This window comes from Archocentrus centrarchus, unplaced genomic scaffold (assembly GCF_007364275.1).
Source record: "Archocentrus centrarchus isolate MPI-CPG fArcCen1 unplaced genomic scaffold, fArcCen1 scaffold_29_ctg1, whole genome shotgun sequence".
In the NCBI taxonomy this organism is placed as follows: Eukaryota; Metazoa; Chordata; class Actinopteri; order Cichliformes; family Cichlidae; genus Archocentrus; species Archocentrus centrarchus.
In genome coordinates, this window is record NW_022060258.1 from 4,267,440 (window position 1) to 4,283,104 (window position 15,665).

A 15,665-nucleotide genomic window follows, 5' to 3' on the forward strand; every position below is an offset into this window, starting at 1 on the left:
CGAGAGCGATGCTGAAAGAAGCGTCCGATGGTGTTTCGGTGCTCGTGTTTGCTCAGACTGAGAGTCAGCTGTGTCTAATCTGAACGTCTGAAATCTGAAAAACACATTAAATTAACTAAAAAGACAAAAACTGAACAGTAAAAAAAACCCAAAACAAAAAGTCTCTTAGTCCATAATTTGAGCTACAGATCAAACAAAGGTGACCCACAGACTCCCACCTGCCGACCTCTCACAGGGTCAGAGGTCAAACACCAGGCAGACTGACAGGGATTTATGATGAGCTGCAGATTAATGTTACCCAACGCTGCTGATGACAAAGCTCAGCGTGTTGCAGAAACTCTAAAAGAGCAGAGGTCAGAATTTTATTTTTAGCCTTCAAAGTTCAGCTGCAGTCTGAAAACACTGACGTCTTTAACCTGTTTTGAATCGCAGCAGTTTATTGATCCTGTGATTTTAGGGATGAGTCCAAACAAACTGCTCGTTTCAGGCATTTTGCAGCTCACTGGGGTGTTTCTCCACCAGGTAAAGAAACCTGAGCAGCTGCGGGGTTTCGTTGCTGTTATCCACACTTCCTCCTCTTCCTCCTCCTCCTCATCATTTTATCTCACAGTAAATGATGGCGTCCACTGAGGGAAACTCCCCTGAAACATCATTACGCTCCCATCCTTGAACCCTGACCCTGATACACCTCCCTGTGGCTGAGAGGGCTCGCGGTGAGGCGAGCGGGGCAGCAGGATCTCAGCAGGCTCGTCCTCAGCGCTGGAAAAAAAAACATCCCGGAGCACAGGCAGGCCTCTCAGGCTCCAAAGCTGCTAAGCTAATTAGCCTCGGTCTCAATCTAATCTGCGGATGGCTGCGAGCTGCTTCTGATGTCTTTCAGCCAGAGGTAATGGACAATAATTAGCACCACTGATTTTCTGCAGGACGGAGGATGGGGGGGGCAGGGGGCTGTTAATAGTCCTGATGTTAACAGAGAGGACGGGGGGGGCACGAGGTGATGGATGGATGAAATAAATCAGAGCCTGAACCCATGAGGGCAGAGATGAAGGTTAGAGAGACATTCAGCATCCAAACAGCAGAAAACGAAATGTGAGCGCTGCCGTGCACGATCAGATCAGCGCCGGGTTTACGGAGATCCGCTGTGAGAGCGGCCGAAGCGAAGACGCTGCAGGCGGCTTAAAGAAGAGACATCATTAAAATAAAGATCAGCATGAAAAACAGGAACTGAAACGGTACACAGACGGGTTCTTACACAGCGCTTCTCTACGTGAGCACTCAAAGCTCTTTATACAACATGTCTCATTCACACATTCACACCAGAATTACCCTGCAGCTGCTCAAACACCCTGAGGACGGGACGAGAGGGCGCGCCCCTTATTTCACCGTTTAACCTCTGACCGCTCGGGTCAGGGTTTGGGTTAACATCCAGGCTTTGTATATAACTTTTGCTTATTCTGAAACGGGAGCAGCTTTAATGGGAAGCCTGTAATTCCACAATAATTGACTCAGACTTCATTTGAAGAGCGACCTCCTAACCCTGGACAGGTGGATGCTCACAGTCCTGAGCAGAGCAAACAGCGTCCTGATCCATCAGCTTTCTTCCTCATTCTGATGAACTTCAGCAGGTCGTCTTCAGCGTGCCTGTGTGCCTAAAGTCACCGAGTCGCAGCCGTGTGATTGGCTGATCAGATATTTGCATTAGCTGAACAGGTGTACCTAATAAAGTGGCCTACTGCAGGAGGCCAAAGGGATTTTTGGATGTGAATGCTGTTTATCGTTTTGTCATTTTATAATTAGGCTGCTGCTATATTTAGCTGAGGTCTGCTGTGCATGTTGGTTTATCGTTATTAATGTGTCTGATGCGGTGAGGCTGCTAATGGAACCACAGACCACATCACCAAACTGCTGCCTGCATCCTGAAACATGTAACCAAGTGAGTTTAAATAATGCACTGGCTCTGATTTTGTTCCACCAGTCTTCACATTTTCAGGAAACGTTTTCAGCTCTTATTTAACGGCTTCCAGGCTTTTAATGCCCGGCAGGAGCGCTGACGCACCCGCACAGAGGAGGCTCTGCTGGATCGTCTCTGTGTCTCTGACCTCTGAGCGTAGCTGTGAGACCGGCTTTGTTCAGGACTGATGAGCACACAGACTGAGCAGGTCCACAGCTGGTTTCCTGCAGCTTCTCATCTCTGATTTATTATATGCAAACACTTCAACACCCACGAGTGTCCGAAAAATGTATCAGTGCAGCCGGCTGCATGTGAGCTGCATTAGGACATCAAATTAGTTCAAAGCACAGCTCGCGGCTGCTCTCCCGCTCACTTGATTAGAGTGTGGGGGGGTGGAGCGTGACGCAAAGATGAAAACCACACATGAAACGAGTGAGTCCGCTTCAGAGCCGGAGGGCTGCTCTCAGACCGAGCTCTGCTGCTCTTCGTGCTTCAGCCTTAAAGACGAGGCAAACAGAAACTCGACGACATTAAAAACACTCACGGCTCAATTACTCCATCATCTCCTAACAGCACCACCCGTCAGGGGGCGGGCAGCGGGCACCCTGTCACCTGGATCCCAGTTTAACTGTGTCTGTTTGCACCCATCCGGGTGGGATGTAGGAGGTGAACATCGGCACCGGCGCATCCTCAGGCCTGACGTGAAGACATTAAAGACGTGGACTTTGTATTTTTACACGTCATCGTTTGAGTGAACCAAAATCTTTTCCCACACGTAGCTCGAGCTCAAACCAGCAGCTCTGTGGGGTGTCGCATCTTCATCTTCCTCAGGGTTTCCATCAGTGTCTTAGGGAGCCTCTGGGAGTCCAGATCTGGGCCTGGGGCCACATGTTTGACAGCCCTGGTTTAATGATTAACTGTGTGACTGTGCTGTGGCCCAACTGCAAACAGTAAATATATTTAGAGCCTTTTCTGGATCACTGTGCTGAAGGATGTTATGTTAAAGGACGCCTTCAGAAACTTTGGCAGGTCTGATGATGCAGAGGTTCATCCACATGGCTCAATATCCCCATTACTGTGCAGAGGCTCTAATGGGAGCAGTGAGGTGAAGGAGAGCCCTCGGGATCAGATCGTGACCGAGTCCTGAGACAATAATGTGCTGACTGAGAGCCGGGAGCCATCGGCCCCAGGAGGCACAGCAGCTTCGGTCATCCGCAGACCGCTCAGTGCTCACGCTGAGCAGACGTGAGCGTTTTCTCAGCCTGAACGTTAAAGGTTTATTTAATTACACAGCAGACACACTTTTAGCTGTTTGCAGTGGAACTTCAAAGTACAAATTTACATAAATGAAAAACAGTCTGTGGGCTGAAGTCTTTTATAAGTCAGTGATTGGCACAGACAGACGCAGACTCTTCCAGCTCCGCAGAGAGCGTCGCTGAAAATTTGAGATTCTAATTGGTCTTTATTGACTCCATTCAGCCCCGTGTGTCTCCGAGCGGCTCCTCCAACTGTGACCACAGCAAACATCCAAATTCACCAAAAGACCTTTTTAGTCATTCTGGAGCAGCAGCACTGACACTACATCACTAACATCCACCCACATTGGTGCACGTGGAGACAGGGCGAAAACATCCACAGACTCCCAAACTGAATCTGAAGACCCTTTCAGTAGATCACACACACGCTCCGGTTTAAACTGAAGACTCGTGCAGCTCGGCGTACTTTTTATAACCTCTTCATTAAGATCAGCGCTTCACTAACGAGGCCGGCATTCATTTTAAATACATGGAGGCAAAGACACTGGTTTCTGAATGTGGCCGGCAGCCATCCGGAGCAGTCCAATACTTCTTAATAAACGAGTGCACAATCTTAATAACTTCACTCATCTGCTTTAACTTCTACACATTTTTGAAGCGTGTGCTCAGAATGAGGGAGACGAGGACTTTTGGAGATACTGATGTCCCTGTGAATAAAGACACCACGCAGCTCTGCCTGCAGTGTCTCACTTCCTCAACATTTCCTATGTAAACACCTCCTTTTTGTGATGCTGAGCTCTGGCAGGAAAAGAAGGAAGCAGGAAAACCGCTGAAGCCGCTGAGGCTCGATCATAGCTCAGGGAGCCGGGAGTAACCCGGAGCCGATGACGTGGAGAAATTCCCACTGAACCGGCTGCAATCAACACGGTGAGCTTCTGTGTGGACTGAGCTCAGCGTGAGAGCCTCTCCTGCTGCTAGTCATGCTCTCGGTAGTTTCTGCTTCCCTGCACCCCCCTCAGACACAGAGTGGCGCAGACAGGAGGAGGGAAATATTAACCCAGCTGATGACAATACGGGATAATGCAATTAAATTTTCCCAACCCGAGAGAGGGAAGCCGGCAGGAAATGCATCGTCTGAGTTTCAGTCAAAAAAGGAAACCTGCTGGTCCAGCAGCAGGAAAACCCTCCAACCTGCCGACCTCTGCTCTCACTGTGGCTGTGGCTCAGTAGGTAGAGCAGGTCACCTACTGATCGGAAGGTCAGTGGTTCAATTCCTGGCTACTGCAGGCTGCATGCCAATGTATCCTTGGGCAAGATACTTAACCCCAAGTTGCTCTCCGACCGTTCCGTCGGAGTATGAATGTGAGTGAATGTTAGATAATTAAAGCACTTAGCTTAATTAATTAATCATGGAAGTGCTTGTATGAATGGGTGTGCATGGGTAAATGTAAAACGTGTTGTGTAAGCGCTTTGAGTGCTCATATCTGAGTAGAAAAGCGCTATATAAGAACTAGTCCATTTACCATTTACCTTCCTCCATGCTCCAAACACAGAACACCGCAGAGCTGCGTTTGGAGTCATGATCGGTCCGATATCCAAGTATCGGATCGATGCATCCTGAATATGAACTCCGCCTGGGTGAGCCAGGACTAAAACGGATGCAGCTTGGTGGTGCTGCATCTCTGCATTTTCTTTCAGGTTTTAATGAGATCAAACGGCGGCGTCACTGATCCGGTGTTATGAGGCTGTTATTAAATTTAATTCCCCATTTTAAACAGATGAAGGAGAGACTCTCTCTGATCCACAGAGGTCGGTGGTTTGGTCTGGAGGCACTCGCTGGATTTTTGGTGTTTTTCCAGGCAGAAAATATTAAAAAATAGCCGGCGGCTTTAAACAGGCGGTGGATGCCCTGTGTTTCCCTCCAGCTCGCCTTGCAGGAGCCAGCCCGGCCCGCTGCGGACAACACTAATGCCTTTATTCGCTTCAACAATTATGTTACTGGTCACACAGAGTCCATTAATGGGCACTAAGCCTTCCTGTGGTATCCCATCACTGCACCACTGGGCTCTGAACACTCTGCAAACCTCATCCATCTCCAACCACTTTATCAAAGTTGCAGTCACAACTCTTCCCAGAGAAGCTCAATGGGAGAACTTACAGGAAGCAGGGTTCTCACAGCCTCTCTTCTCTACGTTTCTGCAGGCTTTACCTTTATTTCATCTAAATAAAAAAAAAAAAAGATAAACATGTAGATGGGTTTGCAGTTTTTAGCCCTGAGTACTGCCTGCAGGTACAGCCTCCACCTGTCAGAGCAGCAGCATCTAATAAGCCTGACAGGGGAACTCAGGGCAAAGCTAAATCCACAAATAGCTCAGTTTGCAGCGGCGGCGCCTGAAGGAAGATGATGGTTCCTTTAAAAACAGCTGAAAACATGAAGTTACCTTTGATGTGAGTCACTTCCTGATAAAAGACAAAAAGTGAAGGGTGTTACACAAAGACGAGGAGGAAGAAAGAGCAGAGAGGAGGAGGAATGACAGAAGGAGGGCAGGACGCAAATGAAGACAGAAGACAACAGGAAGTAACTTCACACCTCGCACGTGTCGACTCCTCCGGCTGATTAGAGCTTAACGAAGACAGAGCGAGCGTCTCACCTGCACTTTAAACAGGCGTGACCTAAATTTATTCATCAGGCCTCAAAAATGTCAAAACTTCACACATCACACCCTCCTCTGACACCAAGACGCTCGGTGAACAGGAAGTCGCAGCTTTCAGCATCGGCTCGCCGTCGACCAGATGCTCAGCAGTGAGCCGTCTGTCTGTCTGTCTGTCTGTCGACCGTCTGTCTGTCTGTCTGTCTGCCTTCATCACTTTGATCTGTCAGTTCATCAGGAAAACGCTCACATCCTTAAATCTGACGCTTCCTGAAACAGTTACAGGAGCTGAGCCCGCAGATCGGATCCATCTGAGAGAAGCTCGCCTCAAACACCTGCTCTACATGCACACACACACACACGCGCACGCACACACACACACACACATGCACGCACGCACGCATCCAGTTTAAACTTATTAAACGTCTTGTTAAAAATGTGTCCAAATCAACAGCATGGAGGAGGCCAAAATGATGGCAATGACCAGATGTTGTGTAGAGAGGCAGGTCCAGATGTGCTGTGGGATTTTGTGACCATGGTGCATCTGTACCGTGATATCCAACATCTAAAGAGTCATCACAAACTTACTGTCTCAGTACTTTCTACCGACTCATTTCCCACCGTTAAAACCTTCAGGAGGAAACGCTCGGACCTTCTCGTGCAGCTGACGGATGAACGGTTCCTGAATCGGAGCGATTCACACTGTTTTTGTTAATCTTCCACCTGGGTGAGACTGGAATATTCCCCCAGAGACTCTGCCTTGTGTGAAAGAGTCCGATAAGGCCATGAAGGTGAAGTATACACTAGTGACGTTCTTCACAAAAGACGAAGGCATCGTGTTAGGGCCAGATGCCACAAACGGGGCATCAACAGCACCTCCGACTGAGAAGACACACAAAAGCAGAAGTGACAACATGGAGGATGAAATGGGGGGAGTTTTGTGCAGACAGGAGCACAGATGTGCCCTTTAGTGTGACTTGGTGCTGGTGCTCAGGTCAGTTATCACTCACTCCAGTTATGCAGGTAACCCTGTAATTAGCCTGTCACATCCCCACAGCAGCAAAGATAAGAACAGTCACAACACCTTTGCCTGTCGTCAGGCTGAGTTTCACTGATATTTCACAGATATTAAGCAGATGTGTCCTCATCTGCTCTCACATTGTTTCAATCTGCTGTTTCTGACCTTCCTCCTCCACTTGCCCTCTCACACAGCAGTGAGTTCAGAGACTGAGTGGTGCTTGGAAAGAGCAGAGCGGGTGGAAACTGCTCTCTGTAGACCTGCACTGTCACTTTTACAGTCCGACTGTTATCTGCTCAGAAACTCTGCTGTTGAGGGGAACTCTGCAGCCCGCTGCAGCCGCTTCACCGCCTCATTCGCCCGAGTGTAAACATCGAGTGATTTTTATGAGTCAGCCATACGGTGCTCTGACGTCACCGCTCCCCCAGCGGGTCACCAGCTCGCTTTTAACGCCTCACGCTGGTGTCTAAGCAGCAAACAGCAGCCTCATGAGGTTAAACAAACAGAGCCGCATCATCACGGTCTGAAAGAGCTTCCTGAGTGAGATCTGAACACGACATCCGAACGTCTCTGCTGTTTGAACTCTCAGCAGAGATAAGCCGACTGACTCCATCCAACTGCCATAAAAACAGCAAAGTACACGACAGCCAACGGTCCGCTTTCCAGTAACGATCGAGTACGGGGGTGGCGGCTGGCGGAGCCAGTGACATCACGAACTCCTGTTAAACTGCATGTCCCTCTGTGACATTACTCAGACCAGCAAAGATAAGACAGAGAGCTGTAAACTGCTGAGGGTGCCCACAGACCATCGATCAGCTGGATAAGGGTTGGTGGAATTCTGATGGATGCAGTGGGATAATAAGGACAGCAAACTAGCAGCAGGGCTGCCTGATGAAGCTGTGAGGTCTGCTGGTCAAAGACAAGAACAGATGGTTGGTTATAGTCAGTCTGACTGCAGAGGGATGAAGGACGAAGCTGAGATCAGCTGAGTCAGAGTCTCAGGTGGAGCCACTTCCTGTCGAGTCGCTGTCTTTTTTGGCTGCAGCTTTAAGCCATCAGCACCACCACGTGAAACACCTCGCCATGGTGCTCGCTGAGTGGAGGTCAGTGTGAAGCACACAGGATGTAAACTGCAGGTGTAGCTCCAAAACATGAAGCTGTAAGAACCTCAGAGCTCCAACCAGCCAGAACACCTCGGCCCACACATGAGACCATTTGTTTTAAAGACATTTAAAAGCAGCAAAACAAAAGTAAACACAATAAAACAATAACAGAATAATGATTTAAAAAGACCACTGCAGCAGCACACGAAGGAGCAGACATCCAAAGCCAGGCTGGTTTAAAAGCCAGAAAATAAAAGTACTTTGAGCAGCAGCAGCTGCTGCTTTGGACCTCCGGACAATCGGGACCATTCAGGACCATCTGCTCTGCAGACGTCAGCAACCTCATGGGACTGTCCAAAATTAAAATCTCAGAGAGAGATGGAGGCACTGAGCTATTCTCAGTGATTAAAAACAAATAATTCAATCTTAAAACCGACCCCGAGCCAATGAGGACGAGCCAGAGCAGGTGAAAGGTGGCCTCACCTGCCCCTGGACCTGGTGAGAAGCAGAATAGAAGCTAACCCCATTCCAGCCCCTCCCGGTGGAGGTGAGGTGGAACCGTGGCAGCTCCTTCACCGTGTGCTTTTCACTACTGGGGGGTTAGGAGAGGCCCTTACCTTAAAGGCTGCTGCACGCTGCTGTGGCAAAGTTTTTACAGCATATTCAGACTGAGTGAAGTTCAGACTGCACGCTTTGGGTCCAGATCAGGATCACCTTCAAGCGAGGGGAGGACTGAGCTCCTCTGAGGGTCAATTTTGATTTTACGCTTGTGTTTCTGCTGCAGGGGATAAATAAAGGTTTTTAATTGTACAGTGCAGCAGTGATGACACAGTTATTAAGAACACACACGGCCCTCAGCCGGCCTGTTTCTTCCTGCTGAGACCTTCACAGTGTAATTCGGCCTGGGAGTCATCGAGGGGGGGTGAATGCATTCGGACTCATCGACGCAGCCGTCTCCAGAGGCTCGGACGCGTTATCCGAAGCTCAGTTAGGGGCTGATGGAGAGACCCGACAGTCACAGCTGAGAGGAAACCTGCTGTTTGTCCTCAGAGGGAACGCTGACGGTCCTCGGAGTTATTTGGATCAGGCGGGTTTTGGTAATCGTGTGCTTTGTGTCAGATCCACTGACTTCATTCGAAAGCTCGCTGGAACTTTATTTTGGTGCAATTTTACAGATCAATGAGGTAGAAAAAGAGAAATGAGGGAAGTTAACGTGGTTCTTATTAAAAACCTCACAGAAGCATATTTTCACTCTCCATATCCACACTGGGAACGCCTCAGGGCAGTTATCTGGGTCGTTATTTAAATCCGTCTAAATAAATAAGCACCATAACTTTAATATCAGTATTCTCCAGGACATAAAATCTAACAAAAGTTTGATGAGTACTTTCAAAATAAGCTGTATTTTTACAATATGATCAATCATTTAATGTTACCCGGGCCGCGTATTTACCAGCTCAGAGGTGGGGGAGGGAGAAGGGCACCCTGAGCATCAGCAGTGTCGTTTCAGTGACTGTAAATCTGCCCGGGGACATGCAGAGACTGATTTTAGTGTTCATTTTTCCTCCTGTTCAACAGAACAGCCATGGACAATCCCCACGCTCTTATTTTGACATTTCAGTGGTGTTCTTCCTGCTGGCTGGCTATCACACAGCTGATCAGTTATTTACTGTAAGAAAAACATTTATGGAGAGGAACACGCAGACTGCACGTTCAGGAAAACCTTTAGAGAAACGTGAAGGAGAAACACACCTTCATGAGTCGAGGAGCTCTGTAACAGCTGAACATCTCACACATTAGGAGTAAACATGCACTGGGTTTTACACGTGCAGATGGACTCCACAGATTCCTCCATGCACAGTCCGGCCATGAAGTCCACAGTCAATGACCCACAAACAGCAGCCTCAGAGTCACAGATCACCTCCATCACCGACTGTTCGTCTACAGAAGATCCAGATCCAGGAGAGCCAAAGCTCCATTTGTTGGATCTGCTTTCACTGACAGGAACACCAGCAGGTTCCTCCTCTACAGAAGTCAAATCAGTGCCATCACGTTTCCTCAATTCTCCTGCAAACCACCACGACTGGACACACCACAAACATTCATTCAACGTTTCATGCTCTGCAGACAATGTCTCACACACACACGCGCGAGCTTAAATGTCCATGTGTGTCGCATGCAGGTCACTTCCTGTTTGGTTAAAGGTGAAATAAAAGCATCAGTGTCTGTGTTGGAGCTGTAAATATATGTTATCATAATTCTTTTTGTCATATTTGACTGAGTGCACAAAATCACCATATATGTCCTTTTGAACATGATGTACTTATTGGAAACTTAAGAAGTAACAGTTTCATGTCCAGATGAGACACACACACACACACACACACACACACACACACACACACACACACACACACACGCGCGCACACGCGCACGCACCACCCCCACATGTCTATGTCAAAATATCATGACCTATAATTGAACTTAACCTGTGACGTAAATTGAAGCAATAAAACTGACTGCAAGGGAGCAGCTTTTTGGAGACTTCATCTCCACAGTGTTCAGGTGCTGAGCTCTGTGAAAGGCCTCCCCTTTGCAAGCTTGAAAAGTCAAAACTGGTGCGCTTTGTCTGTTACTGAGTGATCCTGAACTCATCAGTCTGCTTTTTAAGGAGCGAGAACATCTAAAATCTCTGCTTTCAGCCCGCTGCTCAAACCAAAAACCACTGGAGAAAATCCGACTGTGTCTAACCCTGCAGACCATCCTCCTTCAGCTCAGCAGAAAGTCCTGAACGTTGTTAGAGACGAGTCTCACCGAGCTGAAGAAACACCCCCTGAGAGCAGCTTCAGACAGGTTCAAATGAGGATCACATTTACTCTCCTGCACCTTCAAATTCTCGGTGCTCCTGCTCTGAAATGTTCTGTTGCTGTTGTGGTTCTGAGTGTGTTGTGTGTTTCTTGTTGTATTTCACTGGCAGTCAAACAAAACAGCAGCAGCACAAACAATAACCAACAAACCAGCAGCAGAAAAAGGCTCCAGAAGTTATTTCTAAAGAAGTCCTGAATGCTTCAGGACTGATGGGAACCAGTTACACTGAAACCAGCTGAAACTAGAGCACAGAGAGAGAAGGTCTTACCCCTGCCTGTCTCCGTCCACCAGGATCCGGACCAGGATGCCTGTAACAGCCACCAGGATGGGGTAGTGGTCCACGCTCTCCAGCCCTGCAGTATTAACACAGAGAGCGGCCGTCAGTCAAACCTGCTCGTCTTCCTGTGAACCTGAAGGACACTCAGGTGCAGGACTCTTCAGTCTGAGTGTCCTTAAAGCACGAACATCTCTGCTGACACTCTGTGTTTATGGCTCCAAACTGTGATATCAGAGTTCCTTCACTTATTTTCAAAAGCAAAGCCCATTTTAATCTGGCTTATAACTTAGTTTTCAGGTGCACTCAGTAATGCACTCTATTTTTATTCTGCTGAGCTCTTTCTAAATATGTGTGTTTAAAACCTCCTCCTAAAGTCTGTATTGTCTTATTCTTACTTCTTGGAGCTGCATGTTTGTATGAATGTTTGAGCTGAGAGGTCACGGTGAACTCAGAGGTCAGGGTGAACTCAGAGGTCAGGGTGAACTCAGAGGTCAGGTGCTTTTAGGCCAGGACACTGAGGGCTGCTGAGCTTCAGAGCTCAGAAAGGAACATAAAATAGCAGCGGCTGGTGTGAAAGTCACCGCCTGATCTACAAACCTGGGTTATTGACAGAATCAGAATCGTCACAATAACGAAGTACAAAAAGATTTGTGTGCTCTTGTAAACAGGAGGAAACGGGAGGAGAGGGCAGAGGCTTAAAGCAGAAACCCGGCTGCTTTTATTCCAGCTGAGCTCTCATCTGGTTTATTTTGATTTCTACTTTCAGAGCCGGCCCACACACCTGACTGGAAGCCCTCAGCTGGGCGGCCTCCCACACCCTATAATTCAATCTGCCATAAATATCAGATGATAATCTGAAGGCTGTTTCCAGTCTGCCTCCGTCTGGTTTAAGATGCAAATTATAAATCATTATCCCTGCGACAGACCGGTGACCTGTCCAGGTGCACCCCGCCTCTCACCCAGTGACAGCTCAGTCAGCCTCCGCCCCCCCACCCCTTATCATGATGATTATATAAGGATTTCTGTTTCTCTCGACAGCAAAAAAGTCATTTCTGAACAAAAATGCATGAAAATCATGTGTGCAGAGCTGAAGAGGAGCTCCTCTGAGGGCCGTATCAGAGCAAACTCACTTCACTGCTTTTTCAGGCTCCTGAACAGGTGCACACGTTATTTTTAGGATGTTTTAGGCATCGAGCTCCTGCTGCTCAACTGAGGCGAGTACAAAGGCCCGTTAGGCTCCCGCTGGCCCTTCGTCGCTGGTTTTATTCCAGCTGATGTAATTAAAGGAAAGAAAACATTCAGGTGTGAAGAGGAGCTGGATGCTAATAACCAGTGTGTGGTTAGACGGACAAACAAATCCATCATCTGATCCAGCCGCTGTCAGCGAGTGCGAGGATGTTTCCTCGGCCCGATCGTCCTCTCTTACACTGAACAGGTCACAGGAAGAAATCCTGCACCAACTTCAGTTTAAGGTTTTAACACCAAAGCGAATGCAGATCGCTCTGCGGTCCAGCCGACCGAATGCCGACAGAGACCGAGCAGACAGAGCTCTCACGAAGGTGGTAGGACCCGCGGCGGGGGACTCCGTGTTTAGATCAATGATACCTGGTGTCACAACGCTGCTGTGGTCTGTAACCACTGCTCACCATTAGTGGAGCTTTTAGTCACTAAGTGCCGGCCATTCTACCAACCGAGGGAATTTACAGCTATCATGGTCATTGCTCTCTGCATCCCTCTGAACCCAAATAACCACAGGAGTGAGGCACTGAATGACCTGCGTCAGCACATCAGTGAGCAGCAGACAGCCCACTCAGATACTTTCCTCATTCTGGCTGGGAATTTTAACCCTGCAGACCCCAGGACCGTGTTTCCCAAACTACATCAATACATAGACTTTCCAACTCGGGGCAACAACACACTGGACCATGTGTACACCACCCAGAGGAGCTTACAAGTCAAACCAGTCATCAAACCAGTCCAAAAACAGGTATGAGTGTGGCCAGAAGGGTCCTCAGAAGCACTCCAAGACTGTTTTAACTCCACAGACTGGAGTGTGTTCAAACAACTTGTCTGTGTAGATTCTCAGTTATCCAGGTCATAGTAGTCTCTGGAGCTTGAAAAAGGCGACTGGACTTCTTTTTGTTTCTTGAAGACGTTTCACCTCTCATCCGAAAGGCTTCTTCAGTTCTCAACCAAATGGTGGAGAGACCCAGGTATTTAAACCCCTGTGGGCGTAGTCCCCTGGAGGTGGTTAAGAAGCCATCTATGTCCACTGTGAACAACCATCATTGAACAGAGGAGGTGGATTACGTCACCAACTTTCCCCCGCTTACAGTGCTGTCCTGAGCTCCCTTCCCAGACGTCTCAACCCCCATTCACACCTTTGTTCCAGTGACCTCAATAGGCCACAGGAAACAATGGAGCGGAGTCCTAAGTTGGTTTCAACTGAAACCACTGATTAAATATGACCCACGCCCCCTTCACACCTGGGCACATGTGTTCACGCACATGATCAATAGAGGGTCATAACCACCTCCAGGGGACTACGCCCACAGGGGTTTAAATACCTGGGTCTCTCCACCATTTGGTTGAGAACTGAAGAAGCCTTTCGGATGAGAGGTGAAACGTCTTCAAGAAACAAAAGAAGTCCAGTCGCCTTTTTCAAGCTCCAGAGACTTCAAACAACTTGGCACCACTGACCTTCAGGAGTACACTGACATCACCAAGTGCATTAATAATGTGACAGACCTCAAGACCATCACTGTCAGGGGCAACCGGAAGCCATGGCTGAAAGGGGAGTTCTACAGGCTCCCGAAGGCCCGAAATGCTGCCTTCAGACCAAGAGTCCAGGCAGGCCTGAGGACAGCCAGGGCCAACCTGTCCCACAGCATCAGGGAGACTAAGAGGCAGTACTCTGGGAGGACAGCCCATCGATTCAGCGACAACCGAGACTCGCAAAGTCTGTGGCAGGTGATACAAGCAATGACCGACTACAAGCATCCACCGCAGACCTGCAACAGCTCCACCTCTCTGCTGAATGAGCTGAACCAGTTTTTGGCACACAACAACATGCCTGCTCATAAGTTCCCATCCCCTCCAGGTGTTGAGGCTGTCTCCAGACAGCGTGAGAATATTCAGCAGGATAAACACCTGCAAAGCTCCCGGTCCTGACTACATACCAGGTCATGTGCTAAGGGACTGTGCAGGGGACCTCGCTGATGTCTTCACATCTTCAACATCTCCCTGAGTCAGGCTGTTGTCCCAACAAAACCACCACCGTCATCCCTGTCCCAAAGAAGTCGTCACCCTCCTGTTTCAATGACTACGTCCAGTTGCATCCATCCTCATGAAGAGCATAATCTCAGCCCTCACTCGTCTGGACAATAAAGACTGCTGTGTCAGAATGCTGTTCATTGACTTTAGTTCAGCTTTCAACACAATCATAACTCAACAGCTCGTTCTTTAACTGGACCGGCTGAGGCTGAGCACCTCCCAGTGCAACTGGCTGCTAGACTTCCTGACCGGGAGACCACGAGCAGTTTGGGTCAGCAACAGCACTTCCATCACCATCACTCTGAGCACAGAGGTCCCCCAAGGATGTGTGCTGAGCCCCCTCCTCTTCACACTTATGACCCATGGCTGCATGCCGCGGCACAGCTCCAACATCTTCATCAAGTTTTGCAGATGACACAACAGTAGTTTGTCTCATCAACTACAATGATGAGACAAACTACAGGAGCGAGGTGAGCCATCTGGCCTTGTGACACACCCACAACAATCTTTCTCTGAATGTGAAGAAGACAAAAAGGTTGTTCTGGACTTCAGGAGAGCTCGCCCCCAGCATTCCCCTCTGACCATCAACGTGCTGCTGTGGAGAGGGCGAGCAACAGAAGATCATCAGCGCTCCGGCAACAGTGGGAGAGAAAAACTCCCTTTTAACAGGAAGAAACCTCCAGCAGAAGTAGGCTCAGGGAGGGGCAGTCATCTGCTGTGACCAGTTGGGGTGAGGGGAGGGAGACAGGACCAGCGTGCACTTTACGTGCTCTTCCATATGTGGCCACTAGAGGTCACTTTTCCCTGTATTAAACATTTTTTAATTGCCAAATTTTTGACAGAAGTAAAAAAAAAATGAGACCTTCCTAACTCTGAGTTACGCCGCCAGGCCAAACCTGTCAAGTTTTGTTTTTAAAAATAAGGGACGGCTCAGGGACGAGTTCCTGCCCCAAGTGGAGGAGTTCAAGTATCTCGGGGTCTTGTTCAGGAGTGATGGGAGAAGGGAACGAGAGATCGACAGACGGATCGGGGCTGCTTCTGCAGTGATGCGGACCCTGCAGGTAGGGGGTGGATGGATGGATGGGAAATTTTCCGCCGCCCGCTGTGAGCCATCCCACCAGCTCAACCGAGGTCCAGTTGTTGTTCCGGGTTTGTTCCTGCTGTCGGCACTAACCTCGCAAGAACTGCCACCCAGGCTACTGCACGTGGCAGTTCTTGCAAGACTGGTGACAAAATTCAGTTTGGAGAGCTACAGGAATGAGTTTTTT

The 15,665-nt window shown here is 48.7% G+C and overlaps 1 protein-coding gene across 3 annotated transcripts in view; it reads right to left on the minus strand.

The window, feature by feature from the left end:
- rnf123 (ring finger protein 123) overlaps nt 1-15,665 on the minus strand; it is a 162,265-nt gene that overhangs the window by 93,243 nt on the left and 53,357 nt on the right. For all 3 annotated transcript variants that reach the window (XM_030723862.1, XM_030723863.1, XM_030723861.1), the window contains one exon: nt 11,116-11,200. In XM_030723862.1, the coding sequence (XP_030579722.1) occupies nt 11,116-11,200 (85 nt within the window). The remainder of the gene's footprint in view (nt 1-11,115; nt 11,201-15,665) is intronic.